This window comes from Lissotriton helveticus, chromosome 3_1, assembly GCF_964261635.1.
Source record: "Lissotriton helveticus chromosome 3_1, aLisHel1.1, whole genome shotgun sequence".
Lineage (NCBI taxonomy): Eukaryota > Metazoa > Chordata > Amphibia > Caudata > Salamandridae > Lissotriton > Lissotriton helveticus.
Window position 1 is genome coordinate 1,497,491,246 of NC_136061.1, and position 20,380 is coordinate 1,497,511,625.

The window sequence follows — 20,380 nt, forward strand, 5'->3', positions numbered from 1 at the left end:
TTTCCTGTCTCCTTTTCTTACCTTTACCTGATTCCCGTGTTCCCTTTGCCTCCCTTTCTATTCCTGCTTCTCATTGTCCTAGGGCCGCTATTTAACGTTTGACTGTTTTTGACCATCTGTTTATTGGCACACTCCATGTTGTTAATGTTCATGTGTAGGTTTGTTCACTTTTGTATCAGCCTTGAAAAAGCCCTATGTCGGCTGGCATTTGGGCGAAACATGTGTCACCTGTCTTCGTTTACTTATATTTAATAAAGTAAAGCAAAAAAAGTTATAAATACTAAGCATCTTATTTTGTGTGTCTGCGACCCCAATCAGAATTTGCATTCTTTTACCGATGGGCCTCAAACACTTATGTTAGCATAAACCTATCTCATATCTAGAACACTTATCTAACGCAAGGTGGTCCTTGGGTGAAAGCACCAGATAAGCATGTGCTGATACAATGATTCGGTCATGTCCAATTGTGTGTGAACCCTGAATGCACCCACGACCTGGAAGCGCTATCAAATGGCCAAGACATGATATTTTTTTGTCAACTGATGTTACCAAAATCACAGTTTGGCAGAAGAAAATTATGGGTCGAAAGCCAACTCTATGGTCTTCCACATTCTTTCTATTTCAAGTTGCTAACAATAATAAGGGCATACATCATAAGAATTCTATGAAGCCCAAAGAACATATAAATAAAATTCAGCTAGAAGAAATACAAAATTAAAGTAGTCTTTTATAATATATGTTGCAATATGACCTATTTTTTTCTTATTTATGTTATCAGTGAGTGTATGTGCGTTTGTATGAACGTGGTATCTCGATAGCATTCACCTATCCAAAAAGTAGCTGCTGTACAGAGGCAAAAACAAGCATAACATCAGTCAATGAGTGATAGGAGTGGTAGCTGGTTTGCGGATGGTTAATCCATTGCAATGCAATGTAGTGTTCTATAAGGAGGTGCATCTTCAGCTATTTCCTAAATGCAACATCGATAAGGTTATCCAAATGGATAGAGAGATGTTGTTTCAGATCCTGGGTGCAAATATGGAAAAGGCCTGTTGCCTTGATTTCTCTTTGGTTGACTCCTTACTCTGTAGCCTGATGGTGTTCTGGCTGCGGGTGTACAGAGAACCACAAGAGATAGATTGTCTGCAAGATTAGCAGGGTTGCTGGCTGTGATGGCACTGTAAATGATGAAGCTGGACTGAAGACAGTGCATGCCAGTAAAGTAGAGTTCAATCAGGATGGGCGTGATGAGATCATATTTCTTCAAACCCCGGATGACGATGACATGTGTTGCGGCATGTAGATGCCCTTAAAGGGTGCCAGTGTGGAGTTTTGGAGGCCACGGAGTAGGGTATTACCACCATCCAGATGCAAGTGTACGGGTTCTTAAACAGCAGTTTTGTAGTCGCTCTCTGAAGAAACGATTTCACTTTCATTAGAAGACTGTGCTGGTACCAAGCGGTCTCTGATTTTTTGGCAATATGTTTCTTGAGGGTAAGGTTGGTGTCCAGAGTGATTCCAAGTGGCTTGACATTTAGTGGGTCTGGTAGGCTCTGGACATCCATGTCTGATGATGCACAGGCAGCGTTTGAGGCACTGGATGTTTGAAGCAGAGGACTTTAAAGTGGATTTGTCCATCATCGACATCCTGGTAAATCTGTTTTTACCTACTAGTAAAGTACAGCTCCATGTAGAGGTTGAAGATGCCACGGGACAGTAAGGAACCCAGGGGACTACTGGTGAGGTGGATCGTTTGGAGCTGGAGGTGCCTAGGTGAACAAATTGATATAGGTTGAAACGGTAGAGGGAGAACTATGAAGGACATTGACATGGATTCCCATTTGCGACTCCAGGGTGTGTATGAGTGTGGGATGGTCGACTGTGTTGAAGGCAGATCAGGGGTTGAACAATATCAGGAGACAGGAGTCATGTTCATCTGTGGTCAAAAGGGGGCTGTCTACAAAGTGTAATGCAGCTGTCTACAAAGAATAATGTAGCTCAATGTTGCAGCATGATCTGAAGCTGGACTGGTAGTGATGTAGAAGATGGTAAGCATTAACTTGATCTTGGAGATGAATGTAAACTGTGTTTTCAATACCCTTTCAGATAAATGGCAGGTGAGTGATGGACCTGTGGTTGGCGAGGTCACCAATGCCTAGGTGTAGGTTTGTTTATGAGCGGGATGATCTTGCCTGTCTTAACACCTTCACTGCGGCGCCTATTCCGCCGCAGTGCTAAGTATTTAAGGCGGCCGCGCGGCGGCCGCATGCTGGTGACGGAGCCGCTCCGTCACCAGCGTCGGTTGAGCTGTGCTCGTGACGGAGCGGCTCCGTCACGGCCCGCCCCGCTCAATAGAACCCTCAGCGCAGGCGCGGAATTCGCGCCGCGCATGAGCGTTCTATCGAGCTGGGCGGGCCATGACGGAGCCGCTCCGTCATCAGCACAGCTCAACCGACGCTGATGACGGAGCGGCTCCGTCATCAGCACCGAAGGGGTTAAGAGCTTTTAAGAAGTGGTCTTGAGTGATTAGGCATTTTATAGTTCATTTTATAGCCTAATATTTGTTAGCTTATTGCATAAATTATGGATTATAATTTTTTTTATACTTAGGAATTTTTTTATTTAATACTAATCATTTTTGTCATTCTTTCTCCCCCCCCCCAACCCCCCGCCATCGCTTTTCAGAGATTAGTTTTGCGGCTGTTTCCGCAGTTTTGTCCAGTCCCCTCTGTGTCTGGTAGGATGCAAATGGAGGTGGTGGTTGCTGCTTCTCACTTTATTTTCTCCATGACTCCCATTTCTTTTTTCTTTATTCTTTTTGGCAATGGTTCTTGACAGTCTTTCAATCTTTAGATTTTGGTGTTATTTCTTTCTAAATGTCTTTTTTCCTCTTCATTTGTTTGCCTCTTTCTTTAACGGTGCCCTTTTTATTTCTTATATTTAAAAGTGTTCTATGTTTCACTATTTATGAATTTACGGTTTATTTACGTTTTGAATAAAATTATTTGGTTTTCTATATAAATATATCTTTGATTAATTTAGAGTAGTTTTCCAAATTTTCCCAAAACAGAGCTCATGTTTAACAAAACTTAAAATAGATACTTTATTGATCCAGGTGTCTAATCTTTCTCTTGGTGAAGTCTTAAAATTGAAAGCCACTGAATGCCACAGGCATTTCCTTCTCGCTCTTATCACAAAAAGAATGGGGTAATTATTTTTGTCATAAGTTGTTAAATGAAGAAATAATTGCACAGAAAAATAATTCTGATGCAAAATTAATTTTAATGGACCTTAAAGTTGATAATGTTCCCATTTTTATTTACTCTTTTCATGAGTTGTATTAACAGTACAAACATTTTCACCAAAGGTATGGAAATGTTTTAAGCAGCAGAATGATGTGAAATTTCCTGACTTTTACCTTGTCTCTCAGCTTTTATTATTCCTCAGTCAGATTTTGGTTATTTGGTCCACAAGATTCAGAGCCACCAACAAAGTTTAATCTAAAACACCATACATTTTGGGCCATATGCACCTGTAGGGCCTGATTAGGATGTCGGTCGGAGTTGCCTACGACCGACATCACTGCAGTTTCGGAACCGACCGAACAAGGGGTCAGCAGTCCCAAACCACAATTACGATGCAACTGCACATGTTGCAGTCACAGACTCCCATTTCACTATGGGAGCTTGTGAAGCGGTCAGAAACTTGCTGTAGTACAAGCTCACATAGAGAAATAGAGTCACTGTAAATCCCTGCACCGTGCGGCAGGCACCGTCACAGGGTGAAGGGAATTACAAAGGGGCACCCTAGGTGCCCTCTAGACTCCAAGTCGGAAAGCCAGACAAGGAAAGCCTGTCAGAAACTGACTTCATAATTATGTGGCTGTTCCGACTGGTCAACGGGCTTCTTGAGCCCATCGGAAGCCGGATTGACTGGCGGGTTTCAAATCCAACCGCTGTCATTGTAATACGGCAGTTGGATTTGAAACCTTGTCAGTCGGAGAGCTTCCGACCTGCGGTCAGAGGCTTTCCGACTGACATCCAAATTAGGCACTTATTATTAATTGCAGATTACTTCCACCAACATTTAAATTCAGTTTAGCAGAGAAAAAAATAATAGTATAATTCACCAATGTTATAACAAAAGGACAATGGGTAAGAATATAATTATTTGCTGGCAAAAATGGAACACAGGCCTAGAATGCTTTCCCAGAGTATTTAAGGTTGAAGATCTGCTATCCTTTCCACATCTAAGGGAATTCTAAGCATTCCCCCCTCTGCTTTCTAAAGCATTCTAGATTGAGGCTGCAAAGGGGGGCCTTATTTAAGGTTCCTGGAAAAAACAGACATGTTTTGCAGTTCCTTTTAAATGAATGCCCTCATCCCTCAAAGGCTTCCATGAAAATATAATTTATCGTCTCCTGAGGATATTCGTGACAAAACAAAAACTGATAGACAATAGGAAAATTCAAATGTTCAACGTCCTAGACATATTTGGATCTCTTTATAGTTAAAGCTTCATCCCAACTCTAGAGTTGCAAGTACAACACAAAATGTACCCTTTTTGTATAGTAGATTTGTCTTGGATGACTAATATTTTGAAGTCGAATCTATTCATTAATGATTATTGTTTCTTTGTGACTTTAAATTCAGATTTAAACCATGTGATTTCTAAATGTTAACATCATAAAAACATTCAGTAACAGTCTTTTGGGAGCCTAGAATTAGAATGGGTATTATTTGCCAGGTGAATGCTTGTTGGTCTACTTTTGGCAACAGCCTTTGGACACATTAAGCTTAATTGAAAGGGCACATCTAAAATACCTTCTAAAGTTTAGAGGACAGAACTCCTCACCCCACTGTCAAGAAAAAGGTTTTTCAATCTTCCTGAACGTATACAGTACCTTTGTTATGCTGTTCATTCGCTTTCCTTTTTATTTTCTTGCGAGTAACTATCATTTTGGTAATTTATGTCCTTTGGATATTGTTAAATCACTTGCTTACTGAAAACAGTTTTATATTTATTGAATAATTAATTAAAGTCTTATTTTCTTCATTTTCTTTCTATATTAAAATAAAAGATAAAATAGCTCTATGCCTTTTAAAAGACGTGGTTTCTTCCAATGGCATAGTTAAGTTCTATTTATAACATTACAATTTTAATCAGTATTAGGTTTTGAGGACTAAATGTGTTTTATCACCTGGTTGAAGAAGTGGTTAAATAGCGATGTTGTTATCTATGGAACTAAGGGTTCTGATCCTGGTTTCTCCCCACACATGACCAAAGTGGATGCTCTTGGACAAAAACCATGCATTTAAATAAATATTATAATCCATCTCCAATGTTAAATTTGTATAGATTATTTGGTCCTCCCACAGGAGCTTTTCATAACACTAGTTTAAACCACCACTTTCTATATGATGGTAAATGTACACAGCTACTCATCTTGTTTTGTCTTCAACGCCTAAAGTTTAACTCTACAGCTCAATGGTACAATTTGGCACCTCTACTCAAATGCTGGGCATATCCAAACTTTTACTGCTCCTGACTAAAAGATTATCAAAGAACTGATTAAGCCCTGCATTTAGCTCTTCTGATTATAAATTAGGATTACAGCTAATTATGAAGCAGTTTTTCAACTAGTAATGTAAAGTGCATCCAAGAAGAGTGATGTGTCAACGTAGACTTCCAAATTAGGAAAGAGAGTTATTATCATCGTTCATTAATTCATTAACCTACGCTATCTCACCAGAAGCAGAGATTGAAGTAGGCAAACCTATCTGTGCAAATGAATCCAGCCATTAATATTTTAGGGCAGTTATAGAGTTGAGAAGAAATGTACACAATATTGGCCATAACACGTACACATACAAAGAGTTTAAGTAAATTGGTTGCTACAGAAATATATATATATATATATATTTTTTAGAATTCACTCCATTTACTGTGTAAAGTTGTTTACTGTCTCCTTTGTAGCCCGCTTGTGTTTCTGATGCACTAAAATGGTCACAGAAATGTGAAATTAGAAGGAATTGCCACACCACATACAGTCAAAGCAATATAATGAACATGCATGCAGTTTGCCTTATTCAACCACTGTCTGCCTTTCTAGAAAATAAATTTACACTGCGCGATACAAAATGATCAGAGATTAACCAATGTAAAGATTCAAACTCACGCAGATACAATTTCAGTTATGGCATAGTGGCAGAAAACATACACTTCGTGTTTAGGGAAATACGCATTGTTAGAATTGAGAGCAGGATGTGGAAAAGAACATGAAATAAGTAGGTGTTTTAGGAATTAACGGAGGGAAAGAAACTGTTATGATGATCAATCAGATGGTCTTAGAATCAGTGTTTGTGGTTTCACCAACAAAACCTCTCAGTAAAACCTTCAGAACAAACTCTCAAACAAAACAATCAAGTAAAATCTCATTATTTAAACAAACAAAAAACATGCAGATCTGCCAACTCCTTCCAGAGCCAGCCGAGCATAGTTGTATCCCTACCGGCATCCAGAGAGCAGCACACAGACATCACAACTATCTTAGATCTAACCCTACAAATAGTAAATCCTTCACTGTATAAAGTAAATAATTCTAAACCCTTCCAAAGCATGAAGCACTGCACCTACACCCTTAAGGGTCGAATCACCCACACTAACATTGCACCCAGTCACCAACCTTAATTCACAGAGCAGATAGACTGAAAGGGCACACCTTGCTATTACCAGCTTCCTGCGCTCCTCCGTGCTGTAGGACTGCAGTAGTGGGATTCCTAATAACCTCACCTCCTTAAGTTTGGGTAAGCAATTGAGCTTATCAATGTCTTCCCAGCAATTCAGACCTGCTTCAAAAAATAATGGGTTTAGAAATGATGCACAGGCAGGACACAAAATACAATCTGTGACAAATTGAGAGAGAAACCCGTTACAGTGCATTCACTCCAGTGGGGATATCTTCAAAGCCACACAAAAATGTATATGTAGTTGACCACCTACTTAATACCACACCCTCATTCAGAAGAATGCCCCCCTTCACCTTTGCAGAATATTACATATAAATTCTATATTTTCAAAAGGTATCCATTTTCAAACTCGGATTCATAGTGCCCACACAACAAATACACCACCATGTATCATTACTACGATAACCACAGTGACTTCACTCTCTATTGCCATGATAAGCAAGGAATGGTGCACACACGAATACACATGCATAAACAGACACACCTGCTAATCATAGCCACACAGCATCCCCGCTGTTAGAACCAGTGGATTATTAATGTATAAATGGATCATTCATGTTCTTCTGATACGTCCATTCCCCCACTGTTTAATGGTACCTGCCATACAACTTGGCCTCATGCTGTAACCTAGCATTCCCCCACCTGCAACTCAATCCCTACTGGAAAGCAGTACTCTGAGAATCCAGCATTTGTTTTCAAGTGGTGCCTCTCGCTTGTATATATTTTCCAGCCCAACATCCAGGTTTTGGATTCTGTCTTCTGTATGTTAAGGCTAAGCTGCAGCAGTGGGTGAGCACTAATTAGATTATGCATATTAATTTGGCGATTTCCTAGTACACCACCCATGTAACAGACTTGCTCCACGTCTCAAGGTAACAGTGGTAGACCACCGCGTCCATGTTTTTAAAAAGTTTTATTTCCCCTACCACATCAGTTCTAGCTCTAGACATGCAGTCAGATTTTGGGGTGCGGGACATCATTTTTGTCACTCTTGTGACTAGCGTTGTATTCCTCAGCATCCCTGAGATCCAACAAATACTACAGACATTCCAAAAGTATTTTTATGGGGATCCAGACAAATCTGAGCCTTGCTTCTACTTTATGAAGTTACCCAGCACTGCTTAAAAGAAACTCATAACAGAGGGGCAACTCTGGATGCCATCATCGCCCAACATGACACAATCACAATAACCACATCCTACCGGTCGACTGGTCAGACCACACTTAATCCTATTCCGCATCTCGCAACCGATCATGTGCCAACCTCCCATCCAAGACCCCCCCCCACATGGACAAGAAATCTAACACAGATCATCATATTCGACTTAGAAGAAAAAATAAGCACCCTCCTGCCCATCTCCCCAGATGGTCTCTCCGCAACAGAACTCACATCCCACTACAACACAACTAAGTCCTCCATCTTAGATCAACTAGCCCCCTGAAACTGGAAAAAATCCAGGAACATCCCCTCCAGATCCTGGTTTAACAAGGACATTAACGACGAAAGGAGGGAACTTAGAGCCACAGAACGTCTATGGAGAAATAATCCATCCTCTAGCCTCTGCAAGAAACTCAAAACAGCAAGAAGAAAGTACAAAAAACATATCAATAACGAAATAAACAACTTTTTCTGCAACGCTCTTGACAACATGAAAAACAAACCAAAAGAACTCTTTAACATCATCAAGCAGCAAACTTCTAAGTCCTCTGCAACCCCGGTCCAGGCCTCCAAAGACCTATGTGACAACTTCGCCAACTTCTTCAACAACAAAATCATCAAGATTGAGCTATCACTTGACATCAACCTCAATACCTCCTGCAAAAACTTAGCCACAGTAGTCGAAACCACCTCTAGCTTGTTCCTCACGAAAGCCTGGAGATCCTTCGACCCCGTGCCTGAAGCGGAGTTTCTCAAATGAATCTCCTCCTCCAAGCCCTCATCCCACATCCTCAACCCTGTACCCACCCAAATGACCAAAAAGCTGAAACTCTCGCTTGCACCAAATCATAAACCGCTCCTTAAAAACCGGCATCATACCAGACTGCCTCAAAGTCGGCCAAGTCACACCACTACTGAAAAAGCCAGGCCTAGACACTAACGACCTGAACAACTTCAGAACAGTTTCCAATCTCCCCTTCCTAGCCAAAATCCTCGAAAAATGCGCTCTCCGTTAACTGAATCAGCACATTGACAACATCAACCTGCTAGACCATCACCAATCGGCTTCAGAAAAGGCTGTAGCACCAAAACCACGATCCTTAACATCGTGGATGACATCCTCAAGTCCCTTGATACTGACCAATGCTGCCAACTCATCCTCCTAGACCTTTCGGCAGCCTTTGATACTGTTGATCACAATCTTCTCATCAAGGCTCTCAAAGACCGAGAAGGTGCGGACGAGGTGGTCCTTCAATGGTTCTCCTCCTTTCACAATGGCTCCCAAAGGATAAAAATCAAATCCTTTACGTCCGACCTACTCCCCGTCAACAGAGGTGTCCCCCAAGGCTCAGTACTCTCCCCTCAACTGTTCAACATATACATGAAACCCGTCACCACCATTCTGAAAAAAGCCAACATCCCCTTCCGTCTACATGCAGACGACACCCAGATCTACTTGGAAACCTCCTCCATTAATGACATTCCAAGACTCAACAACGCTCTTAGAGAAGTTCAACAATGGCTATCAACAAACCACCTTAAACTTAATCAAGAAGAAAACGAAATCCTCCTCATCTCCAACAAAGAAGAAAACTCTCAAATCGTAGAGTGGCTGAAAGCAATATATGCTCTCAATGGTAATCTCACCCTGGCTAACTTAGTAAACTCACTAGGAATCACCCTCGACCAAAAACTAAGCATGACCAAACACATTAAGATCTCCGCGAAGAGTGCCTTCCTCAATCTGAAGCTTCTCAACAATATTAAGTAATATGCTACTTACCAGTATGCATCTGTTCTTGGCATGTAGGGCTGCTGATATTCATATCTGTGCATAGATCGCCGCCTAGTGTTGGGTCCGGATGATTGCACATTGTTGTCCTGGAAGAGTCTTCGAAGTATCACGAGATAGGTGGCTCCTCCCTCGGACTACAGTGCGCATGGGCATCCTCTCCATCCTCAGATTGTTTTTCGCCATTGTGGCAGAGATGGAGTATAGTACAGTAAGAGATGTCCATGCAAAGAGTGAATGCTGCAGCTGCGACAGGCACCGGGGAGGTGGGTGGGCGATATGAATATCACCAGCCCTACATGCCAAGAACAGATGCATACTGGTAAGTAGCATATTCCGTTCGAGGCATGTGGGCTGCTGAATTCATATCTGTGCATAGAATGTATAGCAGTATCTCCCTTATCGGTGGCTACCTGTGTCAGCTGCAGCAGTCTGGAAAAGAGTTTTGAGAACAGCCTGTCCTAGAGCAGCTTGCTGTTTTAAATGTACATCTACACAATAGTGTTTGGTAAATGTATGTGTAGTTGACCAAGTGGCTGCTCTACAGATTTCGTGTAAAGGAATGTTACCTAGGAAAGCCATAGATGCCCCTAGCTTGCGTGTGGAATGCGCCCTAGGGGGAACTGTTAAGGTGCGTTTTGCTTTTAAATAACATATTTGGATGCACTTAACGATCCATCTGGCTATACCTGATTTTGAAATAGGGTTACCCTTGTGTTGTGGTGAGAAAGCAACAAACAACTGCTTTGTTTTTTGAAATGCCTTAGTTATATCAAGATAGTATAGCAGAGCTCTCTTGACATCTAGAGTATGCAAGGCCCTTTCAGCTACGGTCTGTGGGTTTTGGAAGAACACCGGCAGTTCTATAGTTTGATTTATATGGAAATGGGATACCACCTTTGGCATGAATTTAGGGTTTGTTCTGAGAACTACTCTATTTGCATGTACTTGAATGAATGGCTCTTGAATAGTTAGGGCTTTCAGCTCGCTAACTCTTCGAAGTGAAGTAATGGCAATGAGGAAAGCCACCTTCTAAGTAAGAAATTGTAGTTCGCATGAGTGTAGTGGTTCAAAAGGTGGTCCCATAAGTCTGGTTAAAACAACGTATAGATTCCAGACTGGTGAAGGTGGGTCATTTGGAGGAATTACGCGTTTAAGTCCTTCCATAAAGGCTTTAATTTCTGGCACCCTAAATAGTGAAAGGTGTTGCCTGTTTTGCAGATATGCTGCTAACGCAGCTAAATGTATCCTGATGGATGAATAGGCTAAATTGCAACGTTGTAGGTGCAAGAGATAGCAAATGATGTTTTGAGTAGAAGCATCAAGTGGGTTAATGTCATTGTTACTGCAGTAAATGACGAAACGTTTCCACTTTGCTGCATAACATGCTCTGGTAGTGGGTCTTCTTGCCTCTTTGATAATATTCATGCAGTCTGGGGGCAAGTTTAGGTATCCAAACTCTAGGACTTCAGGAGCCAGATCGCCAGGTTCAGCTGTTGCGGGTCTGGGTGTTGGATTTCTCCATGGCTCTGAGTTAGAAGATTGGGTGTGAGTCGCAGTCTTTGATGAGGCACCACTGACAGTTCTAGGAACGTTGTGCACCACGGTTGCCTTGCCCATGTGGGAGCAACCAGGATCAGTGTCAGCGAATGTTGGCGCATTTTGCGTGCTACCAGCGGTATTAACGGAGCTGGGGGAAAAGCGTACGCAAATTTGCCTGACCAGTTCATCCATATCGCATTGCCCTGCGACTGCGGATGTGAGAACCTGGCGGCAAAGTACTGGCATTTTGCGTTTTTTCGCTTGTGGCAAACAGATCTATCTCTGGTTGTCCCCACTTCTGGAAGAATGGGTGGAGCACCTTGGGGTGAATTTCACATTCGTGCATTTGTTGGCTGTGTCTGCTGAGCAGGTCGGCTACTTGATTGTCCTTGCCTGGGAGGTGTTCTGCCATGAGAAACATGTTCCTTTGAACGGCCGATTTCCAGATTGCTTGAGCTAGGTGTGATAGCTGTGGTGAGTGCGTTCCTCCCTGTTTTTGAATGTAATACATAGCTGTCATGTTGTCCGTCCGGATCAACACAGCTTTGTTTGCATAAGTGTCTTGAAAGCTTTTAGGGCTAGAAAAACCGCCATCAACTCTAGAAGGTTGATATGCATCTTCTTTTGCTGTACGGTCCATAGTCCCTGTACTGTGTAGTGTAGAACATGGGCTCCCCATCCTATTAGGGATGCGTCCGCTGTTATCACTATTTGTGGGACAGGCTCCTGGAACAGTCGTCCTTTGCAAAGGTTTTGTGGATTCCACCAATGCAGAGAGTTGTATGCTTGACTGGTCACCAACACTAGGTCTTTTAATTGCCCGTGAGCCTGGTTCCACTGCCTTGCTAGGCACTCTTGGAGCGGACGCATGTGTAGCCTGGCATGAGGGACTATGAATATGCATGAGGCCATCATGCCTATCAGTTGCATAAACACTCGAGCTGGTAGTGAGTGTTGGGGTGTGAATTTTTGGATCAATGTTTGCATTCCCTTGATCCGTGCTGCGTTGGGATATGCTTTTGCTGCCAGTGTATCTATTGTTGCTCCCAGGTACTGTTGGACGTGGGAGGGTTGCAGATGTGATTTTGGGTAGTTTAGTGAGAATCCTAAACTGTGCAGGAGATGTATGGTCTTTGACATGTGGTTGGCACATTGCTGGGCTGATGGCGCGTGTATTAGCCAATCGTCCAGATACGGGTACACGTGGATGTGTTGCCTTCTGAGATGTGCCGCCACTGTCGCTAGACATTTGTTGAACACTCTTGGAGCTGTTGTGACACCAAATGGTAGGACTTTGAACTGGTAGTGCTGTCCTTGAATGGTGAACCTTAGATACTTTCTGTGAGCAGGGTGTATTGGTATATGAAAGTATGCGTCTTTGAGGTCTAGAGTTGCTAGGAAGTCTCCCTGGCGAAGCAATGGTAAGACTTGCTGGAGAGTGAGCATATGGAAATGCTCCGACAAAATGTACAGGTTGAGGGGCCTGAGGTCCAATATTGGTCTGAGCGACCCGTCCTACTTTGGAATAAGGAAGTATAGGGAGTATACTCCTGTTCCTTGATGTTGTAGTGGGACTGGTTCTATGGCCCCCTTTTGCAGCATACTGATGACCTCTTGCTGCAGTAGCGTTATATGTTCCTGTGACATTGGATGGTGCACGGGGGGGTATGTTGGGTGGTGTTGAGGTGAGTTCGAGGCAATAGCCATGTTGGATAATTTGCCTGACCCACTTGTACGTAGTGATATTTAACCAGACTGGCAGAAACTGTTGAATTCTTCCCCCGACTGGTGTTATATGGTCTGGGGGTAGTGCCAAGAAGTCACTGTTTGGTGTTAGTGGAGGATCTATTTGCATTGCCTCCACGACCTCTTCCCTTGGTATTATTTCCTCTGTATCCACCCCTGTTGGTGTTTTTGTTGTATGTGGATTGTGTGTTACTTTTGTAAGTGGAGGATTGCTGTGATGTATTACTTCGCGCTCCTCCTCAATAATTGGAGCGACGAAAGGAGCCCCGGTGTTGTTGGGACTGGAGAGCTCCCATAGACTTCGCTGTTTCCGCATCCTTTTTCATTTTGTCCAGAATTGTATCAACTGCTGGACCAAACAAAAAATCTGGGTTGATGGGCTGATTAAGAATTGTGGATTGAACTTCATTCTTGAAGCCTGATATGCGAAGTCATGCGTGGCGCCTTAGCAGCACGCTTGTATTGATGGATCTGGCAGCTGTGTCTGCCGCGTCTAGGGCACATTTAATTGACGCATTAGTGATGAGCTTTCCCTCTTGTATAAGTTCATCTGCCTGCTGTTTGTAAGGATCAGGTAAGTGTTGGAGAATTTCTTCCAAACTATCGTAGTGCGCCCTGTTATATCTGGCCAGCAAGGTCTGTGTATTGGCTATTCTCCACCAGTTTGCTGCTTGAGCTGCCACTCTCTTGCCTGATGCCTTAAAGATTTTTGACTCCTTGTCTGGAGGAGCAGCCTCCCCAGTAGTCTGGGAATTTGCACGCTTACGCGCGTTGGATACCACTAGGGAGTCTAGAGGTAGTTGCCCCCTGATGTATGTAGGATCTATAGGTGCAGCCCTACATTTCTTTTCAATTCTTGGGTTTATGACCCGTACCCTAGCTGTGTTCTTAAAAATGTCACCTGCGTGCTTTAAGACGCCCTTCAACATGGGGAGTGTTTTAACATGTCTCTCAGATGTTGTCAGTGTATCAAAGAGGAAGTCTTCTTCAATAGCATCAGAGTGCATATCTACATTATGGTAGGTTGCTGCTCTATCTAATAGTGAATTAAAGGCTACTGTATCTTCTGTGGGTGATGGCTTAGATGGGTATACTGCAGGGTCTGTAATGGGCAGAATCCCTTCAGTATCTGGTTCTCCTCCCCCACCCCATGGCTGTGAGTTGGGGTCTCCAATTGGGTTTTGTGGATAACCAAACCCCACATCTACGTCCTCATCTTCATCTGGGTTGTAGTCAGAGCGTGCAGGTGAGGTTGGGGCATATGGAGTAGCAGGCATAGCTGGAGTGATAGGCTCAAAGAGAATAGGAGAGGTAGCACAGCCCCTCTTCTTTAGTGGAAGTCCAGAAAAGTCTACAGTTGGCAGAGGTCTTTTCTTTTTTGTGTAAACAGTCACTTTACCAGTGTTTGGGTCCATTTACAGTTTTGACTGGTCTTCTGTGGAGGGATCTGGATGAATAATCTCTTCCTCCACAGTTTTTGGCCTTGGTGCTGTAGCCTTTGGTTTGACTTTTTTTGGGTCGGTGCCTGTCTTGGGGTCGACCGCTTTTGGTGGTTGGATCGGTGTTTTATGTTTTTCGACAACTTTTGTCAGTTGAACGTCTTTGGCTGGCTTCACCACCGTTTTCGGATTGAGCGGTTTCGTCGGTTCGATAGTGTTCTTAGGTGTTTTTGGAGCCTGCGGTTTTGGCTCGATGCCCTTGTTCGGTTCGATGGGCCTCGGCTCGACCGATTTCCTTTGGTCCACCTTAGGTTTCGCTTTCGGTTCGACGGTACTTTTGGGCGTAGGCTTTGTGGTTTCGTCGACCGGTCTTTTCCCTTTGCGATACTTGAGGCTGCTTTGCTCGAGTCGACGTGCTTTGTTTTGGGGGTCGATTCGACGTGCTTTCCTTTTGGTGTTGATTCGACGTGCTTTGGCCTCGAGGTTGACTCGACGGCTTTAGACTTCGAGGTCGACTCGACAGCTTTGGTCTTCGATGTCGACTCGACGTTTTTTGGCTTCGAAGGTTGTATTGGGACTGTGGCCTTCGGGTCGACGCCCTTCGGCTTAATGACCTTCGGTTCGACGACTTTCGGTCCGAAGACGGTATTGTCGACGAATTTCGGTTTCGATGGAACCGGTGTTGTATGTCGTGTCTCAGAGGGCTCTTTTTGAATGTTCTTAGCCGGGCGGTATGGCGGGGCTGTAGAACGAGGTTGTTGATCTTGGCTAAGGCCTGATGGCGATGCCTCGACCTGAGTCTCTGATAGTGGTGTAGCGTCTATATGGGGCGGTGTACTCACGGTTCGCCCCTCGTCGCCATCGGAGTCGTCTTCAACCGCTACGATGTCCTGATCGTATTCCTCGAGATCGACGATTAGTTCCTCCGCTTCGAGGTAATATTCGGAGTCGTGCTCCGAGTATTGTTCTTCGTCGTGATCCGAGTCTTCGGCGCTAGCTAGATCTTCCTCATCGTCGAAGATATTTTCGGGCTCTGGCGCCGACCTCTGCATTCCCTGCCTCGCCGCCCGTCGATTCCGGATAGTCTTTTTAGATCGGAACTGGGCACTGGCTAGGCAACTATCTTCATTCAGTGGAGAAGTGTGGCTCACTGGTTAGAGGAGGCAGACCCTGAAGCAGAGGTCATCCCCGGGACCAGGGTTCAATTCCCGACGCGGCAGGGTCTTGAGCCCAAATATCCACGGACTCGATAATTCTCGTTTCGGTGCCTACTCGAATCACGGGTTCACACTCTGCAGCTCTGGGCGTTAGCCTGCTTAATATCCACTACGGCCCCCCGCGGCGGGATGCCTGGCTCCCACCTTGGGGATGCCCATTACGGGTATCTCACAGGGAAAAAAGCCAGGACGGGTTCCCAAGGCAAGCGCCGAGATGCCTGCGGGTATCGAGCGCGATATAAGAATGCATAATAATATTAATAATAATAATAATAATAATAATGTGGAGATAAGCATCCAGTGTGCAACAAATGCCTATCTGTGTGCGGGAACTTGGAGTTGCACTGCGGGCAAAACTTGAATGGACTTCGTTCCATCGACGGTCGGTCCACGTGGTGTCGAGAAGGCCTCACGGCCCGATTCGACGACTGGAGTGCAACAGATGTTCAAAAAGTATATCGGTACCGAGCGCTGAACAATACCGACGGATCCGAAGGCCTTTTGGCCTTTAGAAAATGTTTTCTTGATTCCTAACTTGGAGTGTAGGAAAGTAAATCCGAACCCAATGGCGGAAAAAAACAATCTGAGGATGGAGAGGATGCCCATGCGCACTGTAGTCCGAGGGAGGAGCCAACTATCTCGTGATACTTCGAAGACTCTTCCAGGACAACAATGTGCAATCATCCAGACCCAACACTAGGCGGCGATCTATGCACAGATATGAATTCAGCAGCCCACATGCCTCGAACACACTTCATCCCGCCCATGGACCTCAAACAAGCCACACAATCACTGGTGTTATCTAGACTGGACTATGGGAACGCAGTCCTCTCCGGTACAGCTCTCACCCACTTAGCACCACTCAACACAACTCTCAATGCTGCTGCCAGAATGGTCACCGGAGTTAAAAAATATGACGACTTATCTCCCGCACTCAGAGAACTAAAATGGCTCCCAGTGGAAATGCGTGCCAGCTTTAGAACTGCCTGCATCACACACAAAGCCCTGCACACAGGGAAACCGGATTACCTGGCCTCCAAACTCAAGAAAACCGGCCAGTCAAGAAACCTCAGGAGCTCCAACACCCTTTTACTTATAACAAAGGAAGGGGTATTCATGTTGCGATAAGTAGTGGCGCCTCCACAGTTTGACGTAAATTCTTGGTAGAACATTAATTGAAACGGAGCTACAGAAAAGAGGAAAACCCACAACCTCCCAAACAGACCGTAGTCCAAGAACAATAAATACAAGGGATCTGTGCACACGTCAATTCGTTGACAGTATAAGTGCTGTACGTAATAGACAACCAAAAAACACAATGAGAGATGTTGATAGAAGTGTTCTTTCTGTTTAGGTTTATTCCAGGTGCCCAGCCAACACGTGTTTCGTCAGAGAATTACCCAAGACTCCTTCAGGGCTCTAAAGGGCAGCTTAACAAAAACGTCGCAAAATACTTTCAGCCGGTTTTACTTCCGCCCAGGCAGTGGTTGATTTCAGGCAATGTTGCTAGCAAGAACAGATTCTCGACTGGTAAGTACCAGAAAAAGGAGCGCCGAATTCTAACTCCTGATGCAAGCAGCCTGTATGCCGCCGCCATTCCTTCACCCGTGAGTGTTGCAGGAGTGTCGCCGGCTGAGAGTATTTTGCGACGTTTTTGATAAGCTGCCCCCATATCACAGCCACAGGTCAGTGTTTCCACATCTTTGACCCAACCTACAGCACACTGAAAAGCATGATGATGGTGGACCATGGCAGTCTAATCAAATCACAATAAATTCAGACTTCTCCAACATATACTTCACATTGCTGCATTTAGTACAACATACAGCAGTGCCAATGTATATATTCCCAATGTATATTTGCAAAAAGTCACAATTGCAGCGTTTTGGGTCAGAAGACGCGATTAGAAAAGTCTGAGGATTCTTAAGTAACAGTGCTGCTATGTGCACGCATCTAGAAGTGACGTCACTACAATGCGCATACGTAGGTTTTGTCTCTAGTGCATGGGTTATGGGGGGTGTAATTGCATTGTATGTAGGATTAAGGGTTGAAGTGTGCCTTCTGTTGCAGGTGCCCCCATTTCACTCTATAGGTGCGGAGTGCTTTTTATATGAATCATTCCTACACTGTGCATAACTGAAAGGTGTCCCAATTGAAGTGTGTTAGCTGCTGACCCGTCATTAGTATAATGTGTTTTGTAGGAGGCCCTGAAACAGTACACAGGTTCCAGAGCTGTACTTACTGCTGCATTTTTTACTTTCGGGTTCTCCTGGCGCAATACAGCGTTTTTAAGGAGTGATAACGGCAGAATGTGGGATCTAGAGCAGTAGTTGCTGCAGTGTGTAGACTTAGAAGGCAACTCTATTGTAATATGTGCATTCTTGATGTGACATTACTATTGAAGTGTCTAGTTCCAATGTACAGCAAATATGATCTCAATGTGTCATTAATGCAGCACGTGGGTCCTGCAGTCAGTCAGTCAGTCAGTCAGTCAGTACTGCGGTGTTTACACTCAAAAGGTCTCCTTGCGGTCCATTTATGCAGTTCATAGACTTAAAGTTGTACCTGTTACAGAGTATGTGTTCTGGGTCTGGTGGCTTAGTGGAATAATACATCCACTGTAGGGACATGTGTTCGACCTCATGGTCACAGATTCAAATCCGGGCAGGTCCACTCAGCCTTTCATCCTTCGGAGGTCGATAAAATGAGCACCATTGAGTTGGGTAACAATAAACATCTGTTATTCAGCGCCACAATATCCTTGGGTGAACGTGCACTTTACAAATACACGTTATGTTCTATAGAGAGATCATCAAGGTAGTGTGTAACTTAGAAGGTGCTCTATTTGTGGTACATTTGCTCTAGGGGTGTCATTACTGCAGTATGTATTATTAGAAGGCACCACTGTTGCTGTAAACGGGGAACATTTGTTTGCATCTATTTCACTGGCATGTTATTTCCTCATGGATTACAATCCTTATTGCTAAGCATCTCATAGTTAGTCATTTAATTTTCAGTTGTACAATGAGAAAATACATAAGTAAGACGTTAATGATAAGAGGTTATGGTTAAGAGTAAGGGTAAATGCCTAAGGAGTTATGGGTAAGGGATTAATGGTAAAAGGTTAAGGTTAACCCCTTGCATGCGCGGCAAATTTTCACACTGTGCGGGCGATTTACATAGGATTTGGACGTCCATCGTCAGCACACGCCCACCATGACGCATGATGGCCGGGGGCCGTCATGAGCATGCAAGGGGTTAAAAGGTTACGGTGGGGTAAGTGGGTAAAGAGGTTATAGAGATGGGTTTAAGGGCAAGGGGTATAGGGAAAGGGATAAAGGATGAGAAGTCAAGAAAAAGGATGCAAGGGAATAAGGTTATGGGTTATATAGGGGGGATTAGTAAAGGTAACATCATTAAATAAAAAAACAAAGTAATTTGGTATATATTAGTAAAGGGGTAAGGTAAAGTATTCAAGGTTCATTAGTAAATTATGAGAAGAGGTCAAAGAAACAGTAAAAAATGAGTTATCCATAAAATTCAACAAAATGGTAAACCAGGAGAAAAGATGATGGGAAATGATCAACCAACAGCAAGCAGGAACATGTTACATATGCATTCTAGGTGTCATTCCTGCGGGGTGCTTATGTAGAATTTATCAGCGCGGATGCATTTATAAATTCTGGGTGTTCCCAACCTCTAACAGACATTGAAGTTGTGAACTCTGCAGAGGGCGATCTCTTTCCTGCATTGTGAATGTTTAAAATGCGTCTCTGTTGCAGTGTTTGCAGTGTAGAAGTGCTGTTACTATAATGTGCATACTTTAAATGTAAAAGTAAAATGTAAAGTGCAGAGTGGTGACTTATGTTGAGTTACTACTGAAGTCTGGGAATTTTGAAGGTGTCGTTACTGCACTGTGCATGCTTCGAATGAGCCAGTATTGCAGAGCGATAACTCTGCTGGGGCTATTTAGCGTGTGGAGTGCATAGGCTCCAAGGTTCAAACACTACAGTGTGTGAGTTCATAAGATAATAAAGATTATGGGCAGCAAAAAGAGGTGCTTGCACTATCTTGTTTGCATCAGGAACTTTGGGGGTTCAGAACGTAACAAATTGCAGTGAATTGCTGCAACATTTTCAGGTGCATGGCCTGGTTTTGGAATGGGTCGATTTTACCGTGAGGGAGCTGAAAGTGGTGCCTCTGTGTTGGGCTGTGAGGACACTGACACGAACACAGTACGACTGGTGAGTTCCTGCAGTGTACACGGCGAGTGAAGGAAATGCTGCAGCGCCATGCATACCGCACCTGACTTGTGAAGACTGACAGATCGGAGGTTTGGGAAGAGCCGAGCTAGGGAATCGTCTTCCTCGTCGATGGCTAGGACATGGTTATTGGCTAGAATTAGAGTGTCCAGGCTCGGGAACATGGTTCCCAACTTTCGGATCTCGCTCCAGTCCTCCAGTTGATTGTCTGTAATATGCAGCAGCTTCAGAGAATGGCAGCAAACCGGAGAGCAAGTCACGGTGTTGTAGTCATTAAGGCACAGAAAGAGCTCTTCCAACCTAAAAAGCGAAAGAGAGTGAGAGAGAGAATGAGTTAGACTGGTAGGGTTTCAGAATATGGACACCAGCAAAGCAAAGCAGCCTTTCTGTTGCAAACAATTGTAGCACATTCCCAATCCCAAGAAAGGAGATAAAATTATCATCCAATATCCTTGCAAACTATTCCCAGGAAGC

At 43.9% G+C, this 20,380-nt stretch overlaps 1 protein-coding gene across 5 annotated transcripts in view; it reads right to left on the bottom strand.

The window, feature by feature from the left end:
• Positions 1-20,380, bottom strand: part of TBCEL (tubulin folding cofactor E like) — a 526,320-nt gene that overhangs the window by 80,118 nt on the left and 425,822 nt on the right. For all 5 annotated transcript variants that reach the window (XM_078682152.1, XM_078682156.1, XM_078682157.1 and 2 more), the window contains 2 exons: positions 19,950-20,206; positions 6,722-6,848 (listed from right to left, as the gene is read on the bottom strand). In XM_078682152.1, coding sequence (XP_078538278.1) covers positions 6,722-6,848; positions 19,950-20,206 — 384 coding nt within the window. The remainder of the gene's footprint in view (positions 1-6,721; positions 6,849-19,949; positions 20,207-20,380) is intronic.